This window comes from Passer montanus, unplaced genomic scaffold (assembly GCF_014805655.1).
Source record: "Passer montanus isolate IOZ18808 unplaced genomic scaffold, ASM1480565v1 scaffold128, whole genome shotgun sequence".
In the NCBI taxonomy this organism is placed as follows: Eukaryota; Metazoa; Chordata; class Aves; order Passeriformes; family Passeridae; genus Passer; species Passer montanus.
Genome location: NW_024359610.1, coordinates 477,889 through 495,281, shown reverse-complemented (window position 1 = coordinate 495,281; position 17,393 = coordinate 477,889). Strand labels below are relative to the sequence as shown.

The window sequence follows — 17,393 nt, the reverse complement described above, 5'->3', positions numbered from 1 at the left end:
AGTTGGTACAAGCAAAGCTCAGAACTTCCCCGGGCCGAGGAGCAAACAAACAAGTGTGAATGGCACAATGAGGGCTGTGTCTGCCGGCACAATGCAGAATTGCCCCGTATTATTTTCACGTTGCCAATAAAAAATTGCCTTTATGTGGAACAAGAAAAGCCAAAGCGATATTCAGTGCTGCTGGAGATGTAAAACTAATCCTTAAAAAGGCACTTATGGCTGCAGGAGGCCTTGTGTAACTCCGTCCTTACCTCCTCTTCCTCACCAGCTGTCCTCAGCTTTCCAGATGCTTTCTGGGATGACAAGTGCAAAACTAAGTCCCAAGTCCAGACAAATCTAGAGTAAAACAGTTTACAAAGATTGCCACCACTGCATGGTGCTTACACAAAGGTCTTTCAAAATGGAGACAGGTAATATCCAGGTGAGACAAAAATAATGCATTAAAACTCACCTGGTTTTGACAAAATGATCTTTGAAATTTTGCACCTAAACTTAGGATGAAAATCAGGACACCCAAGAGAGTCTGACCTGGTGGCACAGGGACAATAGGTGCTCCTGGTAGTGGCCAGGCTCCCCAGCTGCACTCAGGGACTGGCAGGCACAGGGGGCTGTGCCTCTGGAGGTGGCACTGGTCACCAGTCCCCTATCCCAAGGCCACCCCAGCGTGGCCACAGCTGGCCCTGGCCTGGTGGCAGCTCAGCACGAGCTGGGACAGGCAGTGCTGGCAGAGGGGCACTGCAGAACAGAGCAGGGGGTGTCCCTTTGGTGCCCCTGCCCTGGCAGTGTCACGGTGCCACACTGCCAGCTCCTTACGGCACGGCTGGCAGCCCGGGGCAGCCAGAGGGGAGCCAGCCAGCTGCAGCCTCCCCTGCTCTCAGCACGGTTATAGAGGCAGAGGGAAGGAAGGAGGATACCCTGAGCAGCCAGGGGGTGTGTATTTAGCAAACTGATTATTTATTTTCCTGCGCTACGGATGCCTCTGCCCCCGTCAAAGCCAAGATGTTAAATTTTCACAGTGTATTATAAATCATATACAAAAAGAAGAAAAGCAGTGACCTCGTGCTGTGTGAAGACACACGTTTGGGGGGAGAAAATAAAACCAAGCCAGAGCCAGGGCTCGGTGGTCAGGCACTCCCCGCTCAGTTCACAAGTGCATCATGGACTCGAACTCGTCGATCCGCTGTTTGGTGTTTCCTTTGCGGATCCTCCGGTAGGAGATTGTGTTGTACCTGGAGTAGCTGTGTCTGGAGATGTCGTTCTTCTTCCCCAGGCCGGGCTGCTCCGCCGCCCTGTCCAGCGGGGAGCCGCGGCCGGGGCTGCCCGGGGGCGGCGGCTGCTGCGGGCGGGGCGCCCCGCCGCCCTCCCTCTTCATTTCGATCACCTGCACTTCGTCCTCCTCCGTGTCCTCCTCCTCCTCCGCCTCCTCCGCCTCCTCCGCTCTGGGCTCGGCGCTGCCCGGCGGGGTCCCCGCTGTGCCCCCCGGCCCTGCGCGACACGGGGACACGGGGACACGGCGGCTGCGGGCCCGCCGCCACCAGCTCCTGCCCCCGAACAGGGGTGGCACCGGTCCAGGCCGGACCCCAGCACCCGAGCGGCCTGGGGACAGCTCCCAAGGTCACCCGTGTCCCTTCCAGGGCCTCCCTCCGTACTGCCACCGAGGGGAGGGAGGGGAAGGGAAGGGAAGGGAAGGGAAGGGAAGGGAAGGGAAGGGAAGGGAAGGGAGCCATTCCGATGCAGTGCCCAGCTGTGCCCCCACGGGACGTGTCCCTCCCCCAGCAGTGGCCACCCCTGCTGCCATGGCCATCTCCCATTTGCCCTGTTTGGCACGTCTCTGCGGTTAATGGTGCTTTAGTGTCGAAACAAATGGTCTATTCAAGGTTTTGCCTGTGGGGTCCAGAGTATTAATTAGACTAAATTGGTTGGGTACTAAAAAGCTGCCTGCAGTTTGGAGATAAAGCGCCGTGGTTGCAGGGCGGGTGCAGGGGGACCATGAGAGGTCCTTTAATAGGTTTTATTGTGTGCTCCAAAAGCAGCACAGCTGGAATATGGATGTCAGCTCTAAGTGGGAAAGCCTCCACCACTGTTCAGCTCCTCACAGCCTAGGCAGTTGCTATGAAATATTAATTTGGCCATGACAAATGTTCGGATATTTTTCCTTTTGTTAATGGAAGCAGGTTGTGCTTGCAGGGCACAGCCCACGGCTCATTTAGAGCCCGCTTCAAAGCTCGGGGCAGAGCAGCACCAGCAGCTCCTGGTGCAGCCACCCTTGTCGCACCCCTGCCCAAGCCAACGAGCCGGGAGGAGCCTGGAGATGAGGAAAGGAATAGTGCCTAGAGCCCCCCTCGCAGAGACACGGCTGTTCTCCTCCAGCAACGGGCCATAAAATACTCCTGTTGGAGACGTGGCTGCAGTTTGCATAGTGAAATAAATATGTTCATTTCTGTATACACTCAGTACATTTTTAGCTCGTGACCGGGGCAGTGACCCCCCTGCAGCCCCGCTCACCACAGGAGGTGCCTGCGGCTCCAGCCCTGGCTCCTGCTCATTTCCACCATTTTCACCCAGAAATGAGCAGAGCAAGACCCAGGAACAGCTGTTTAGGAGAGCAATTTTATGTGGATAGCTGGGCACTGGGGGATTCAACACTTGGTGAATCAGGCAGGAAAAGGTTTGGGGTTTGTGACCACCAGCAGCCTCACGAGGTTCTCCTGTGAGCACGGAGCAGAGGACAGAATCTCCCAACCCCGAGAGGCTGTTGGGGACCTCCTGCCTGAAGACCCCACAGTGCTTGGATGCCCCATGGCCAGTGAGATCTGTGAAACTCTGGCAGGAGGAGAGCAGCTGTGGTTTCTAAGGTGCAGCAACTCAGAGGTGAGAAATGAGTCACTGCTCTCTGGAATAGAAGGGTCTGACCCAATTAAAAAAATAACAACCACCTGCATCCATTTTCTCTTTGCTGCACATCTGTGAAACCCCACATCAGATGGCATTTTGCATTACCTTCCCCTGATCCCTGGCCATTGGTCCCTGCGTCCTGGATATCCGCTGGTCCCTGCTGCGGTGTCCCAGCGTTCTCCTCTCGCTTTTCTTTGGGAAACACAAAGCACAAGACACGGGCTGATGGAGCAATTAGTGGGGACAATCAGGTTTTAATGGCTGCAGATCTTTCAGAGCAGATTTAGAATTGCTCATTTCTTTAGTTATGATCTTTTCACTGCATCCCTCAAATGTGTCCCAGATTCTGAAATACTGTTACAGCTACCACAGGTTAGGAATTTTGACTGACACACAGCACATCCCGTTATTCATCAGGCTATAGATAAAGCAGAACTTTTCTCTCCCAACAGGCAGCCCCGTATGATACCTTGGCATCGCTTCTCTCCAGCAAAATTCTCAGGAGTGATGTCCTCTGGCAATGAATTTCTGTTTTCCTCCAGATTCTCCTTTGCAGGTGAAGTGTCGGGGCTCATTTCCGCGTTCGCGTACGGGACTGTCCCAAGAGATTTTGCAATTTCTTCGAGGCCGCCGATGACCTGGAGTGGGCCATCCTCCGGGGGAAGGCTCCCGTTGCACGCCGGCATGGTGGCAGCTGCGGGCACCTCTTCTGTCATGCTGAGGGCCGTGCCGGGCCGGGCCGTGCCGGGCCCCGCTCCTGCTCCTGGCCCCTTGGCCCCGGGCTCCGCTGCCCTGCGCGAGTGGCCCTGGCGCGTCTCCGGTGCCCAGCCCGCGGCAGCACCATCCGCTGTGCCCGGGGCCTGCCAGCCCAGTCAGCACCTCCCTGGCCGCCGAGGCTCTGCCCGTTGCATAATTAAACGCACCATTATAATTTACATAAACAAACAATCCAAAGCAAGGAAGCTTTTGTGCTGGCGCGGAGAGCGGGGCTGCGGGCATGTCAGCGCCGCGGGAATAAACAGGAGTTTGTGCGCTGGGCACAATGGCTCTTTGTGTCCCCGCTGGCCACAGGCACAGCCATTGTTCTGACCCCTAATCCCTGCAGGGTGACCACCTTCCCCAGCGCCGCCACCTGACCCGCTTAACATTCCCCAGCGGGTTTGTGCCGGGAACCGCGCCAGGGATGGACTCACCAGGGATGGAAACCGCCAGGGATGGACTCACCAGGGATGGAGATCGCCAGGGATGGAGATCGCCACGGGTGGAGATCGCCAGGGGTGGAGATTGCCAGGGGTGGACTCACCAGGGATGGAAATCGCCAGGGGTGGAGATCGCCAGGGATGGAGATCGCCAGGGATGGAGATCGCCAGGGATGGAGATTGCCAGGGATGGAGATCGCCAGGGATGGAGATTGCCAGGGATGGAGATCGCCAGGGAGGGAAATCACCAGGGGTGGAGATCACCAGGGATGGACATCACCATGGATGGAAATTGCCAGGGAGGGAGATCGCCAGGGATGGAGATCACCAGGGATGGAGATCACCATGGATGGAGCTCATCAGGAATAGAGCTCGCTGTGGACAGAGCTCCCTGTGGATAGAGCTTGCCATGGATGGAGCTCACCGGGGATGGATCTCACCGTGTGGATAGAGCTTGCCATGGATGGAGCTCACTGTAGATGGAGCTCACCGTGGATGGATCTCACCGGGGATGGATCTCACCAGGGATGGATCTCACCAGGGATGGAGCTCATCATGGATGAACCTTGCTGTGGATGGAGCTTGCCATGAATGGATCTCACTGTGGATGAAGCTCACTGTGGATGAAGCACCCTGTGGATGGAGCTCCCTGTGGATGGAGCTCGCCGTGGATTGCGCTCACCAGGGATGGAGCTCGCCAAGGATGGAGCTCACCAGGGATGGAGCTCATCCTGGATGAACCTTGCTGTGGATGGAGCTCACCAGGGATGGAGCTCGCTGTGGATGAACCTCGCTGTGCCCTGGGGCACAGTGGGAGCGCTTTGCCCTCTGGGGAGCAGCCCCAGCAGTGGGACAGGCACAGGCCCTGCATACAGCGCAGTGTCACGCTGTCCACCTGTGCCCAGCCACATTCCCTGGACAGCCAGCACTGCTCAGAGGGGCCATGGCTGTCCCTGGAAGTGTCCCAGATTAGGTTGGACAGGGCTTGGAGCACCCTGAGGTAGCGGAAGGTGTCCCTGCCATGGCAGGGGGTGGAACAGGGAGAGCTTTAAGGTCCCTCCCATCCCAAGACATTCCATGATTCTCTCGGTGACTCTCAGTCACACCGAAGGCTGGCAGGATTGAGAGGGAGGGAAGCTGGAGAATCACCCGAGCAGCACTGGGGCATTTCTGACCGCAGCTGAACTCGTCTCAACCCTGGTGCCCAAAGCCAGGTTTACATAACAGTGTAATCTCCTGCTGTGAATGACGTTCTGTGTTTGTACAATACAGCATTTCTGGTATCTTTGGGCTTTAGGGTTTGGAAATCCTCTTGTTGAGTTCAGCCCCTGATTAGAAATGAACCCAAACACTTTCCACTGCTTCTATTCATCCTTTGAGTTTGTGTCTTTAAATCAACAAGTTTTCATTATTGTTTTAAAATTAATTTGGTGTGATTGGTTTATAAAATCCATCCTTTGCTGGAAAATGTTGTCCAAGAAGAGTGAACAATAATGTTTGAACGTGAGCTGACAATGAGCAGAGGTTGGTGCCCTCAGGAGGAGAGGCTGAGCACCCAGCAAGGTCTGGTGACCGGAGAGGAGAAGGTTCCTTCTCATTATCACAGAATCACAGAACCGTTTGGGCTGCAGGATTGCAGAAGGAAAAGGCAGCTGCGTGTTCTTCCCACCACAGGCAGCTGCTTGCAAACAGCTGGGCAAAACCACCTCTCAAGGGCAGGGAACAATTCCTTCTGCACAAACCCCACGGCGTGGATTTTTGCCTCTTCAAGCTTTTAAAAATTAAAAAAAAAAAATTCCAATCTGGTGTGGCACAGCCACAGCTGGATGTGACAGCACCAACAGCAGCTGGTCCATGCCAGGAGCGCCGGGGCTCACTCCAGGCTCTGTGTGTGGATAAATGTGAGTCCCTTTGCCTCGAGGCGCTGGCAGGCCGGGCTCAGCTGCCCGCGATAACCACTGTGCCACCTTCTGCTCTGAGCCTGGGAGCTGGCTGTGACCCGCTGCTGCGCAGGGGAGCAGGGCCCCGCAGCCGCGGGGAGAGGAAGTGCAGGGTGGGGCTGCAGCAAGCAGCCCTGCAGGGCAGCAGGAGGGCGACAGCACCATCCCTGAGTGCGGGGCAGGAGGGAACCAGAGGCAGCAGCACCATCCCTGAGTGCGGGGCAGGGTGGAGCACCCTGAGGTAGCGGAAGGTGTCCCTGCCATGGCAGGGGTGGAACCAGAGGCAGCAGCACCATCCCTGACTGCAGGGCAGGGTGGAATTCAGGAGGCAGCAGCACCATCCCTGACTGTGGGGCAGGAGGGAACTCCAGAGGCAGCAGCACCATCCCTGAGTGCGGGGCAGGGTGGAACCAGAGGCAGCAGCACCATCCCTGACTGCAGGGCAGGGTGGAATTCAGGAGGCAGCAGCACCATCCCTGAGTGCGGGGCAGGGTGGAACCAGGAGTCAGGACCTGGTGGGAGGGTCTGGGCAGTGGACAGCACTCAGCCGAGCAGTTAAGTCCCCTGAGAAGGTGGACTCTGCAGCATTCATCACATTAATGGAAATGCTCAGTTTAAAATCCAATTGCATTCATCGAGGACCAGCTGCACTCTCCCCTGCAGTTAACTTGTGTTGTCCCCTCAGCCCCTGGGGGATAAGCAGAGAAAAGGTTCCACTGGCTGCTGGGAACTCTCCGATCCCTCCAACACCCCTGAGATCAGTGAGAACACAGAGTGGGTCCCATGCTGCCTGTACAGCCACCCTCCTCCTGCCCCTCACCCAGGAGGCAGAGCAGGATCCACCCAAAGTGCTCTGTGCAAGGAGAAATGCCTTTGTTAAAAGCTGTTGCAGTTGCTTTCCTTCCTGAGCACTTTGTCTGGCCTGTGAGCTCCCTCCTCCCCCGCAGGCTGGGGCACAGCAGGGCTCGGTGCTTGTCCCCACATCCTGTTTGTGGCCGTGGCTCAGAACGTGTCACGCTGCCATCCTGCACACCCAGAGCGTGCTCCCACCCTGCTGGGAGGGCAGCACTGCCTCAGGCCGAGCTTCTGGGGTGTCAGGCTCCTCCAGCCTTTCCGCACTCACGGCAAGCGCCTGGATCCCCACCTGTGGCAAGTTAACCTTTCATGCCTAAAGGAATCCCCCTTTGGACTGTGAGGCTGCAGTACTTTAGGGTCCCTTTCTCAGTGCTGGGGCTGTCCGTTCCCTTTGGGCCCTACAATGACTCTCACCAGATATTCTGGTTTTTCTGCCCCTGGTTGCTTTTGGACACGCCTACATCTGCTTTAACTCAACATTTTGGCCAAATAGAACCAATCTCTAATTATTTTTATTTTCTCCTTTCAGAGGATGCTACTGGCAATGAAAAGTAGAACTCTTCTATTTTGAGACAGCAAATCATGGGTGCAGCAGCACAGACAGGACATCACCCATGTGCACACCATGACAGCTCCTCCCCTGATTGTCCCCCAGCCCCCTGACTGTCCCCAGCTCTCCTGGCTGTCCCCAGACCCTCTGACTGTCCCCAGCTCCCTGAGTGCCCTTCATCTTTCCCAGAGCTGTGCCATATTTCCAGCTACTTAATCCTTCCCACAGAAATGACGGAGGCCAGTAGTGACTCTTCTGTCTCAGCTGTGTTCATGAATCGGAGAAGTTTTGGGAGCAGGCTGTTTTTGTGTGGAGCTCCTCTGGCAGGGAAGCTGTTGGATTTAGCCTGTGGTCTCTGAGAAGCCCAGAAAACCCCAGCACAGCAGTACCTGAGGGTACAACTGCACAGGCTGCCCGGGCAACAGGCAGTGAGGCACACAGGGGCCTTGAATTATATTTAAAATGCTTCCAGTTGTATTTGAAAAACATCATTAGGCTGCTCAGGCTGAACAAACAGCCTTTCCTATGTACTGAGAAGGAGGGCAAAAACTCTCTTTTTCTTCACATCTGTGCCCGTGGTTATTAAACCCACTTCACACGTGCTCTCAGTGATCCTTACTGCCTGAAGCTTCTGGGGAAATAAATGTGAGCAGGTGTGGAGTGCTGAGAGCATGGGACCACGGGCAGCTCCTCAGCCCCAGGCACTGCTGGGCAGGGTCCCAGCAGGTGCTGCAGGGACGTCCCTGGGTGTCACCCCCCTGCCAGAGCAGAGCAGAGCAGAGCAGAGCAGTGCTGCTCATCCCTGCAGGACAGCCCTCTGCCTTTCTTCTCTCTTGCCTAGGGAGGTCAGCCCTGCAGGACACACAGAGCTGCTCCGGGCAGTGTCACAGACACCCCTCAGGCTCTGCAGAGGAGCCTGGGGACACCTGTGTGCTCAGGAGGGTCCTTGCCACTCCACGTCCCCTGGAATGGGACACTTGGCAAGACAGGGGATATCAGCACCTGGCAGAGGCTGCAGCTGCTCAGACCAAACCGGCACTGGGTCATCACACCGTTTGTACAATGGCTGCAGACCTGGCAGGACAGCTTCATTCCAGAACACCCTGCCCAGGCTCCCTCTGCCACACGCTCCAGGCTCCATCCTCCTCCCAACGGGACTCCGCAACTGGGTTTAGTAGAAGCATTCATTTTATTAAAGTCCTTTGGAAGGCACCGACTCCGGTAACAGGAAATAAATAGCTATCAATTTCGCATTCAATTAAAAACTGTTATTAACAGTAAAGTTCGCCGAGGAAGTTCTGCAAAGGTTCTTCACATTCTGGAGTCACTCATTTTTCACGTTGATGAAGAGGTCCGCAGCGTGCTCGGATTAAAAATGCAAACAGCTGAGACGCCAGAGCCGTGTGACTCCCATCAGCGCTGTTGTCCGGGCGGTGCCCCGGTGCCAGCGCGGCGTGCCGCAGCCTCGGCCGTGGGGTGGCACGGCGACATCACACGCGGCTCTCCTCCTCCTGCAGGGCCCGGTGGAAGCCCGGCACGAGCCTGAGCAGGTGCCTGCGGACGCTGGCGCGGCGGCCGCTCCGGGGCAGGGTGCCGAAGCCGCCGCAGGAGCCGCCGCCGTCGCCGGGCGGGGACGCGGGGCCGCTGCTGGCCAGGCTGACGCTGCGGTTCCTGCGCAGGGAGCCGCGGGCCGCAGCGGGCCTGGCGAACACGCACTCATCGTCCGTGCTGCCCCGCCGGCTGCGGCTCTCCGCAGCCGCGTCCTCGAAGGCGCTGCCCGGGCAGAAGCTGTCCTCGCTGCCCAGCGTCATGGAGCTGAGGCGGCTGCGGGAGCTGCTGTCGCTGGCCAGGCGCGGCTCGGCGGGCAGGAAGGGTCCGGGCGAGCCGGGCTCTGCCGCCTCCAGCCAGCCCGGCACTGCGCCGTCGGCCACCTCCCCTGGAAGCAGCGGGCAGGAGCGTCAGCCAGCCCCGCTCCTGGCCGGGAGCAGCCCGAGCCAGCCCCGCTCCTGGCCGGGAGCAGCCCGCTGTGCCCCGGCAGCGCCGTGCCAGCCCCTGGCACAGCCAGCAGCCCTTCCCGCCTGGGCTGCTGCTCCGGCTTGAGCTCCCTGGGCAGTGCACACCGAACCCAGCCCGGCTCCTCCCCGGTAAAACCAAAGAATGGAGAACCTTTCACCACCACATAAACCCCCGGCCCAGGAGCGATGCAGAGCCCTTGGGGTGCCCCTGCCAAGCAGCAGCCAGGGTCATGGCCCTCGGCACAAAAGCGTTCCCCGGCCAGCCCCGCGCCCCCTCGGGAGGGAGGCGAAGCCGGTGGCGGTGGGATGGCAGCAGTGCTGGGCCCCGCACGTACCGTGCAGCAGGAGCCGCTCCCGGGCCAGCAGCGCCCGCAGCTCCCCCCACCGCTGGTGCAGCGCCTGCTGTGGGGACAAGGAACACCTCTGTCACTCCAGGGAAGCCAAACAGCCTGTAAAGGTGCAGCTCGGGCGTCCCGGAGCTCAGCAAATCTCTCCCAGGAAACACGAGTCGGCTCAGGGCCGCGGTGCTCCGGCCAAAGCACTGCCAGCTCCGACTGGGAAAGGAGCAGCCCGGAGCCGGCCTGGGGGGCATGGACCCCACCTTCCCCCAGCTGTGGCAGTGCCAGCGCTCCTCTGCAGCCCTGCCAGCTCTGGAGCACCCCCCAGGAGCAGGCACCCCAGTGCTCCTCCCCGGCTCACGGCGTGGGACTGGCACAGCCTGCCACCCCTGCCGGCCCTGGGAGCACACCTGGAACCCCTGAGAGCCCCCAGCCACCCAACACCCAGCAACGGGTCCTTCCCTCTGCTGCAGCCAGCTCTGGGGGGAAATGAACCCTGCAGAGCTGACCAAAAATGCCAAACGGGCGAGGTGTGCCTGGGGACAGGCAGAGGGGGCACCTCCCCACCAGGGCAGTGAACTCTGCCTCCCACACCCAAACTGAGCAGCCCAGGCTCACCCGGCCAGTCCTGGGATTGTCACCACATTTCTTCTCTGTCCCTGGTTTATAATAACCACCCCAGGGGCACCAGGTGCTGCAGCAGGGTGTCAGCCCTTGCCAGGACCCCTGTCCCATGGCACACAGCTGCCCCATCAGCAGAGAGCCACAGCAGCCCTCTCCAGCTGACAGGGGAACAAGCAGTTAATCCTATTACCTTGAGAGCCTGCAGCTTGGTCTCCAGCTCCATTTTCCTCAGGAGCAAGGCCCCGTTGATGGTCTCTAACCTGTGGGGAGGGTGGTGCTGCCCTGAGCACAGAGGCCCTGCCCTGCCCAGCCCTTGGGATTTCTGCCCCTAGGCTGTGCAGGGCTGTGGGGCAGCACTGCCTTCAGGGGGAGAGGAAATCAGGCCAAACCCCATCCAAAGGGAGACTCCCACCTCAAATAGTTCCCTGAGGACTTGATCAAGTCCACGATTTGCTTGTGAGCAAAGCCCTCGGTGCTCACGCCGTTGATGCTGGTGAGGATGTCCCCTGCCAGGGACACAGAGTGGGCATCAGCAGCCCGGGCACACCCTGGCCTGCTCAGGAACAGCAGCCAGGAGGGAGGGTCGGCTCCCAGGGCAGGAAACCCACGGACAGTTACCAGTCTGAAGGCCGGAGAGGTGGGCAGGGCTCTCCTCCTGGATTCTGCAGACACACGTGCACACCTCCAGGGAGAAATCGTTCTGGTGCGAGAACCTAATAGTCTGTTGATGCCAAAGGGACAGGGTTACCAATCCTGCAGCCGTGAAAGCCATTTAAAATTCAGCACTCTTTTTCAGTGGGAAGGCTGTGATGGGCAGAGTACATTACATGAAAGTGAGATCAAAATGCTATAACCCAACAATTAAAAATGCATTTGCACAGCAGAAAACAGTAGACATCTGACAGGTGCCTCTACATTGGGTTTGTGAAAAAAAAAAAAAACAAAAAACCAAAAAACAACAAAACAATAACGATAACAACAAAAACCCCCTAGTTTTAAAGCAATCTGGTCATTCAGCATTAAAAACTCTGTGACTTCAACCAAGAATATGTCAGCATGGGTGGGAATGGCTTTCTGGAAAGATGTCTCATGTTCCCAGGGGAACATGACAGGATGGGACTGGGACTTTCAAGGGATTGGCTCCTATTAATTGGGAATGCTGTGTGGAGTCAGCTGCTGCTACCAGACAGCTCAGTTTGTGCAGGAACTGAAAAGACAGAAGATTTAAACTTACTTTTTCTCTTCTGGCCTCTGGAACTTGTCACCCACACACATCCCCACCCTCCTCGAAGTGCTTTTTTTTCTTGACTTACACATTTAACTGAACATTTAGTAACTCTAGTTACCCTAAATCCCTCGTGTGGTTATGGGTGCTGACATGAGTTTAAAAAATGCAAACTCCGGTGCCGCAGCCTGCCCGGCTCCCACGGCAGCAGGAAACCTTTTCTGGTGACATGCAAATACCACATCTGCTTCCTGGAAACCTGCCACTGCCACTTCTGACCCAGAGAGAGCTCACGCTGGAGTCCCAGATGTCTCAGCCAGTGGAACAAAGGGATGGAGGCTGGGGCAGTTCAGGGCTCACCTGGCCAAATCCCCCCGTGCGGTGATTCCAGCCTTTTTAGCAGGAAAATTCGTGCCTGAACTGAGAGTGACGAGTGAAGCATGAGCTCCCTGCAGATCTGGGCCTAAAGTTTCACATCATCTTACTCTGCTTTGCCTGAATGCCTCTCACAGTGGTGGAACTGCAGCTTCCAAACACCCTCAGCAGCTGACAGAGGCTGCCTTTCTGCAGCCCCAACTTCCTGTGAGGTGCTCACGCTGAATGTGTGCTCAGGAAGAAAACGTGCCAAGAACAATTATTTTTAATCAGAATGCCACATCTAATGAAAATCTGCCCTGACAATTTACACAAAAGCCCAATAATTGACTCAATTATCCTCCCTTCTGAAAGCTCTCCTCTGTTCACGAGCTGAGTGCTGACCCGCTCATTAGTCACAGACCCAAATTGGGCAAAGTTAAGCTTTTCCTAATACACTAATTTCACAGAAAACACTTTTCCCCTTTGTGTGCAGACAGAGGAAAGCACTTTGAAAGTGCCCTGCTGCTGGCAGGCAGATCCCTCTGCTCCCAAATGACATCCCTTTATTGCTGGGATCAGTTTTTAGCTTTACCCCGGATTTTAGCAGAGCTGCTGGTTAGGAGTTACCCTTCTCACAAAAACCCACAAACACAGAATCTCCCCCAGCAGTACTCCTGGTAACATCCTGGTTCTCCTGCCTGATGACTTAGTGACTTCTACCCCAAACAGAATCTCCTCCTATGCGATTAACTCCTGCCCCAAAAGTCATGCTTAGCAGGTATTTATGGAAAAATATTGTACATCTTCTTGAAAAGTACATATCTCTCTGTGCATATTAAAGGAGGTAGCAAAAAGCCAGCATAAGGTAATTTTTAAGAGAGTTTTCTGATCTCTCTCATTTGAAAATATTCTCCTATACAATCCTCCCAAAAATATTCACTTATGGAGGTAAGAAGGCACTATCATTGCCTCTTATTTGGATTTGGGTGGGATTTCTCCTACATTCAACACTCTGACTTGAGAGAAGGCCAGAAATGCTCATCTGTGACCTTTACTATGAAAAAGTCCTCAGAGAAACATCCCTGTTTTGTATGAGTGATGTAAGCTCTTCAGATGTTGCAGGCTCTGACACACACTTTCCTCTGCTCTGGCCTGCCTTCCCTGGATTTGGGGATATGACACTTCAGACTCTGCACCACACTTTGTTTTTGATGAAACAGCTTGTCATTTAGCTCTCACCTGGATTTCAAACCCAAAGGTCTCTTTATCTTCTTTCAGGATCGCCACGAGGTGCCTGCAGGAGGAGCACACACAGTTCCACGTGAGCGTGGGCTGCTGCTGCTTGAGGGCCTGCATTCCCACCCAGAACAGGGGTGTCCCCCGTGGGCCTCCCTGTGCCACCACACTGTCCCTGTGTGTGCCATGGGGTGCCACCATGCCATGGGGTGTCACCACGCCATCCCTCCCACGGTGCTGCCTGTTCCCATGCCCAAGCCAAAGCTCACAACTGCGCCCACCACGCCGTCCCCCCTGTGCCTGCAGGGTGTCCCCACGCTGGGGGGTGTCACCACACCGTCCCCCCTGTGCCTGCAGGGTGTCACCACACTGTCCCTGTGTGTGCCATGGGGTGTCACCACGCCGTGGGGTGTCACCACGCCGTCCCCCCTGTGCCTGCAGGGTGTCCCCACGCCATGGGGTGCCCCTCCCACGGTGCTGCCTGTTCCCATGCCCAAGCCAAAGCTCACAACTGCGCCTGCAGGTGCTGGGTGCCACTCTCTGCCTCACACCCCATCCCTCTTGGGCTGCCACAGTTCCCGGGACACACTTTTCGTGCGGAATTAGCCAGAACAGATGTCCCCACGCCGTGGGGTGTCACCACGCCGTACCCCCTGTGCCTGCAGGGTGTCACCACGCCGTGGGGTGTCACCACGCTGTCCTCCCTGTGCCATGGGGTGTCCCCACGCCGTGGGGTGTCACCACGCCGTCCCTCCCACGGTGCTGCCTGTTGCCATGCCTAAGCCAAAGCTCACAACTGTGCCTGCAGGTGCTGGGTGCCACTCTCTGCCTCGCACCCCATCCTTCTTGGGCTGCCACAGTTCCCAGGACACACTTTTTGTGCAGAATTAGCCAGAACAGAGACTCTGGACTCTGGAATCACAGAATTATGGAATCATACCTCTGTGGCTTGGAGGAGTCGTCCCAGGAGCTGGATCTGGCCAAGGCGAGCTGTGACCAGAAACAGGAGAGGAAAGGCATCAGTAGGCTTGTGGTTCTTTGAGGCACACAGATAAAACCAGCAGTATAGAGAAGAACTAAAAACAGCTGCTGGCATCGCACCAACACCTCTGCCTTGGTCAAAAGAGAGCTTGAGCTTTCTGAACAGGAGGAAAAGCATCTGGAGGTCAAATCCTGCTGTCAGATGCTGGTGGCAAGCTCAGAGCACAAATCACATCTCTGTTGTGCCAAGAGCTCATCTCACTGTAGTCCCTTTCCTCCAGAATTGTGTGGTTTATAAACTGAACCCTGCCAGGAGAGGCACAGAGCCCCCCGGCAGGGGAGTGCACACCCTGAGCCCTGCAGTGCCTGCACAGCATCTCCCAGCCAGGCCCTGCTTCAGGCCAGGCACACCTGGGGGGCTCTCTGCCAAGGGCCAGGTCAGCACCAAATGCGGGTTCTTCCCCCAAAAGGGAGCCGTGAATGAGGAGTTCCACTCTCAGTGAGATGTTTGCAGTCAGCAGAGCTGATGTCTCCTCAGCAGGATAAAATGGTGCCACGGTGTGACCTGCTGCAGGAACAGCCACTTCATGGCCCTGCATTTCCTTGCCGAGGGACAGGGGAGGACAGAGAGGCCATGTGTGACCCCCTGGGAGGGCATGGGAGGGCTGGGAGCAGGGCCTGGGCCAGGGACCCCTGCCTGGGGACGGTGCCTGCAGTGTGGCCTTGGCCCCGATGTGGCCCAGCTCTGCCAGTCCCAGTGCTCGTCCCAGTGACAGTTCCAGTCCTGGTCCCGGTCTGAGCCCCAGTCCCAGTCCCAGTCCCAGTCCCGAAGCACAAGGTTCAGTGAGTGCCCTCTGCAGCCCAGCACAGCACAGCCCGCAGGGCACAGACAGCGCAGCGGCTTTTCTGGGTATATGTTCAAATTATCGCATCCCACAGACACTTTCTGTTCGGGATTGTTCATGTCAGACGAATATCCCAGAGCTGAACTGCTCGGCCGACGATGGACGGCAACAGCAGCACAGTCTGTGGGGTCTGTGCTGCCCTGCACAGCCCAGTTCTGTGGGGTCTGTGATGCCCTGCACAGCCCGGTTCTGTGGGGTCTGTGCTGCCCTATGCTGCCCTGCACAGCCCGGTTCTGTGGGGTCTGTGCTGCCCTGCACAGCCCGGTTCTGTGGGATCTGTGCTGCCCTGCACAGCCCAGTTCTGTGGGGTCTGTGATGCCCTGCACAGCCCGGTTCTGTGGGGTCTGTGCTGCCCTTTGCAGCCCGGTTCTGTGGGGTCTGTGCAGCCCTGCACAGCCCGGTTATGTGGGGTCTGTGCTGCCCTTTGCAGCCCCGTTCTGTGGGGTCTGTGCTGCCCTGCACAGCCCGGTTCTGTGGGATCTGTGCTGCCCTATGCTGCCCTGCACAGCCCCGTTCTGTGGGATCTGTGCTGCCCTGTGCTGCCCTGCACAGCCCGGTTCTGTGGGATCTGTGCTGCCCTGTGCAGCCCAGCGGCTGGGCCAGCCCAGCAGCTGTACACAAACACTCCCAAATCCACACGGGAATGACCCGCGGTGCCACTGCTGTCAGCCGTGCAGGGAGGGCAGCCAGGCTGCCTGGCCGAGGTAAATGCACACTGGAAGGAGCGCCCAGACAGCACAAACCCTCCCTGGCTCCCAGCACGCCTGGAAACGCAGAGTTCAGCCGGGGCCGGTCTCAGCTGCCTCTGCCCTTCACAGCCCGAGCATCCCTCGCTCCTCGCAGAGCTTCCACACCGCCAGCGCCGCCAAAGTTCCACCACACCCCCAAAACCAGCCCGGCGGTCACCCCCGCAGCCCAGCCCAGGAGCTGGGGAGCTCAGCCCGTACCTGCCTGCGCCCGCGGGGCAGCGTCCCCACCGTGCTGGCCAAGTGCTGCATCCTCCTGCCGTCCGCGGGGCCGGAGCTGAGGCTGGGCTGCAGCAGCCGCCGCAGGGCCATGGCCGGGCAGGCGAGCGACGTGATGGGGCTCAGGGCGAGCGCTGTGCCATGCTGGGCAGAGTGAGCGATGTGGCAGGAGCCCCTGAACCCCGGCAGGAGCCCCTCAGCCCCGGCAGGAGCCCCTGAACCCCGACATGCATCCCTCAGCCCCGGCAGGAGCCCCTGACCCCCGACTCGCACCCCGCACCGCAACAGACACCCCCACTCCCCCTGGCCCATCCCTCCGGCCCGCCTGCTCCCCGGCAGGGCTCAGAGCTGCTCGGAGCCGGGCCAGGGGCAGAGCGGGCCCGGCAGGGCTCCCCCGTGCCCGGGAGCTCACACGGATGCCCTGCCCCAGCCTCCCCCCTGGCACGGCGCTGGTTCGGGGTCGGGCCCTCAGCCCCGGCAGGAGCCCATGAACACCGGCAGGAGCCCCTCGGCCCCGGCAGGAGCCCCTCAGCCCCGACAGGAGCCCCTGACCCCCGGCAGGAGCCCCTGAACCCCGGCAGGCACTCCACACCTCCGACTCGCACCCCGCACCGCAGCAGACACCCCCACACCCCCGGCACCCATCCCTCCAGCCCGCCTGCTCCCCGGCAGGGCTCAGAGTGCTCGGAGCCGGGCCAGGGGCAGAGCGGGCCCGGCAGGGCTCCCCCGTGCCCGGGAGCTCACACGGATGCCCTGCCCCAGCCTCCCCCCTGGCACGGCGCTGGTCCGGGGTCGGGGCTGGAGCGATGGTTCGCCTTCCTCCAGGGCCACGCCCGGTCCAGGCTGGCCCTGAGCGCTGCCAGGGATGGCACACTCCTCCTGCGAGGCTGCAGCGCCTGCAGGGTGGCTGTCCCCGGACAGAAGGAAGGCGGCATCCTCTGTGGGACACGAGCCCTCGGGCCCAGGAGCTGGCTCCCCTCCTCAGCTGCCAGGCGTGCACCAGGGGATGCTGGGGGGGTGATTTACTAAACAATAAGCACGTGGGCAATTAGCCCTTCCTCTTCCCCAGCCAGCCCTCCACCGAGCCGTGGCAGCCTGGCAGGGCCGGGACGCGCAGCGGGGCACAGCGCCCGGGCAGAACAGCGCCCACCGCCGCCCAAGAGCGCTGGAAAAGGATGCCTCCGGGAGCAGCACTGCCTCCGGCTGCTGCCAGAGCAGCTCTCCGGGGCCGTGGCCACCCTCCGGGGCCGCAGCCGGGGATGGCAGGCGGGGCTCAGCGATGAGCCGCCGCTGCTGCTGCTGGTCCGT

At 58.7% G+C, this 17,393-nt stretch overlaps 2 protein-coding genes across 2 annotated transcripts; both read right to left on the bottom strand.

Moving 5' to 3' along the window:
• Nucleotides 1–933: 933 nt before the first annotated feature.
• Nucleotides 934–3,784, bottom strand: ERMN (ermin). Its single transcript, XM_039698673.1, has 3 exons — nt 3,365–3,784; nt 3,001–3,087; nt 934–1,485 (listed from the first exon to the last, which is right to left on the bottom strand). Exons 1-3 carry the CDS (start codon nt 3,609–3,611, stop codon nt 1,145–1,147), a joined length of 675 nt encoding a protein of 224 aa, XP_039554607.1. The 5' UTR covers nt 3,612–3,784; the 3' UTR covers nt 934–1,144.
• A 4,839-nt stretch (nt 3,785–8,623) lies between these two features.
• LOC120497339 (cytohesin 1 interacting protein) lies at nt 8,624–16,249 on the bottom strand. The gene is made up of 8 exons (XM_039698690.1): nt 16,068–16,249; nt 14,175–14,224; nt 13,238–13,292; nt 11,035–11,137; nt 10,829–10,922; nt 10,607–10,676; nt 9,790–9,856; nt 8,624–9,375 (listed from the first exon to the last, which is right to left on the bottom strand). The coding sequence occupies exons 1-8, from the start codon at nt 16,176–16,178 to the stop codon at nt 8,930–8,932; spliced, it is 996 nt and encodes a 331-aa protein (XP_039554624.1). The 5' UTR covers nt 16,179–16,249; the 3' UTR covers nt 8,624–8,929.
• Between the last annotated feature and the right edge of the window lie 1,144 nt (nt 16,250–17,393).

Excerpts from the sequence above, each read along its gene's own strand:
- ERMN (XM_039698673.1), bottom strand. The coding sequence starts at position 3,611 with ATGACAGAAGAGGTGCCCGCAGCTGCCACCATGCCGGCGTGCAACGGG. Across the intron at positions 3,088-3,364 it reads TGGAGAGAAGCGATGCCAAG|AAAAGCGAGAGGAGAACGCT; the intron begins GTATCATACGGG and ends TGTTTCCCAAAG. Across the intron at positions 1,486-3,000 it reads TGGCCAGGGATCAGGGGAAG|GGCCGGGGGGCACAGCGGGG; the intron begins GTAATGCAAAAT and ends CGTGTCGCGCAG.
- LOC120497339 (XM_039698690.1), bottom strand. The coding sequence starts at position 16,178 with ATGGCCCTGCGGCGGCTGCTGCAGCCCAGCCTCAGCTCCGGCCCCGCG. Across the intron at positions 13,293-14,174 it reads GACTCCTCCAAGCCACAGAG|GCACCTCGTGGCGATCCTGA; the intron begins GTATGATTCCAT and ends CTCCTCCTGCAG. Across the intron at positions 10,677-10,828 it reads TCCTCAGGGAACTATTTGAG|GTTAGAGACCATCAACGGGG; the intron begins GTGGGAGTCTCC and ends CCCTCCCCACAG.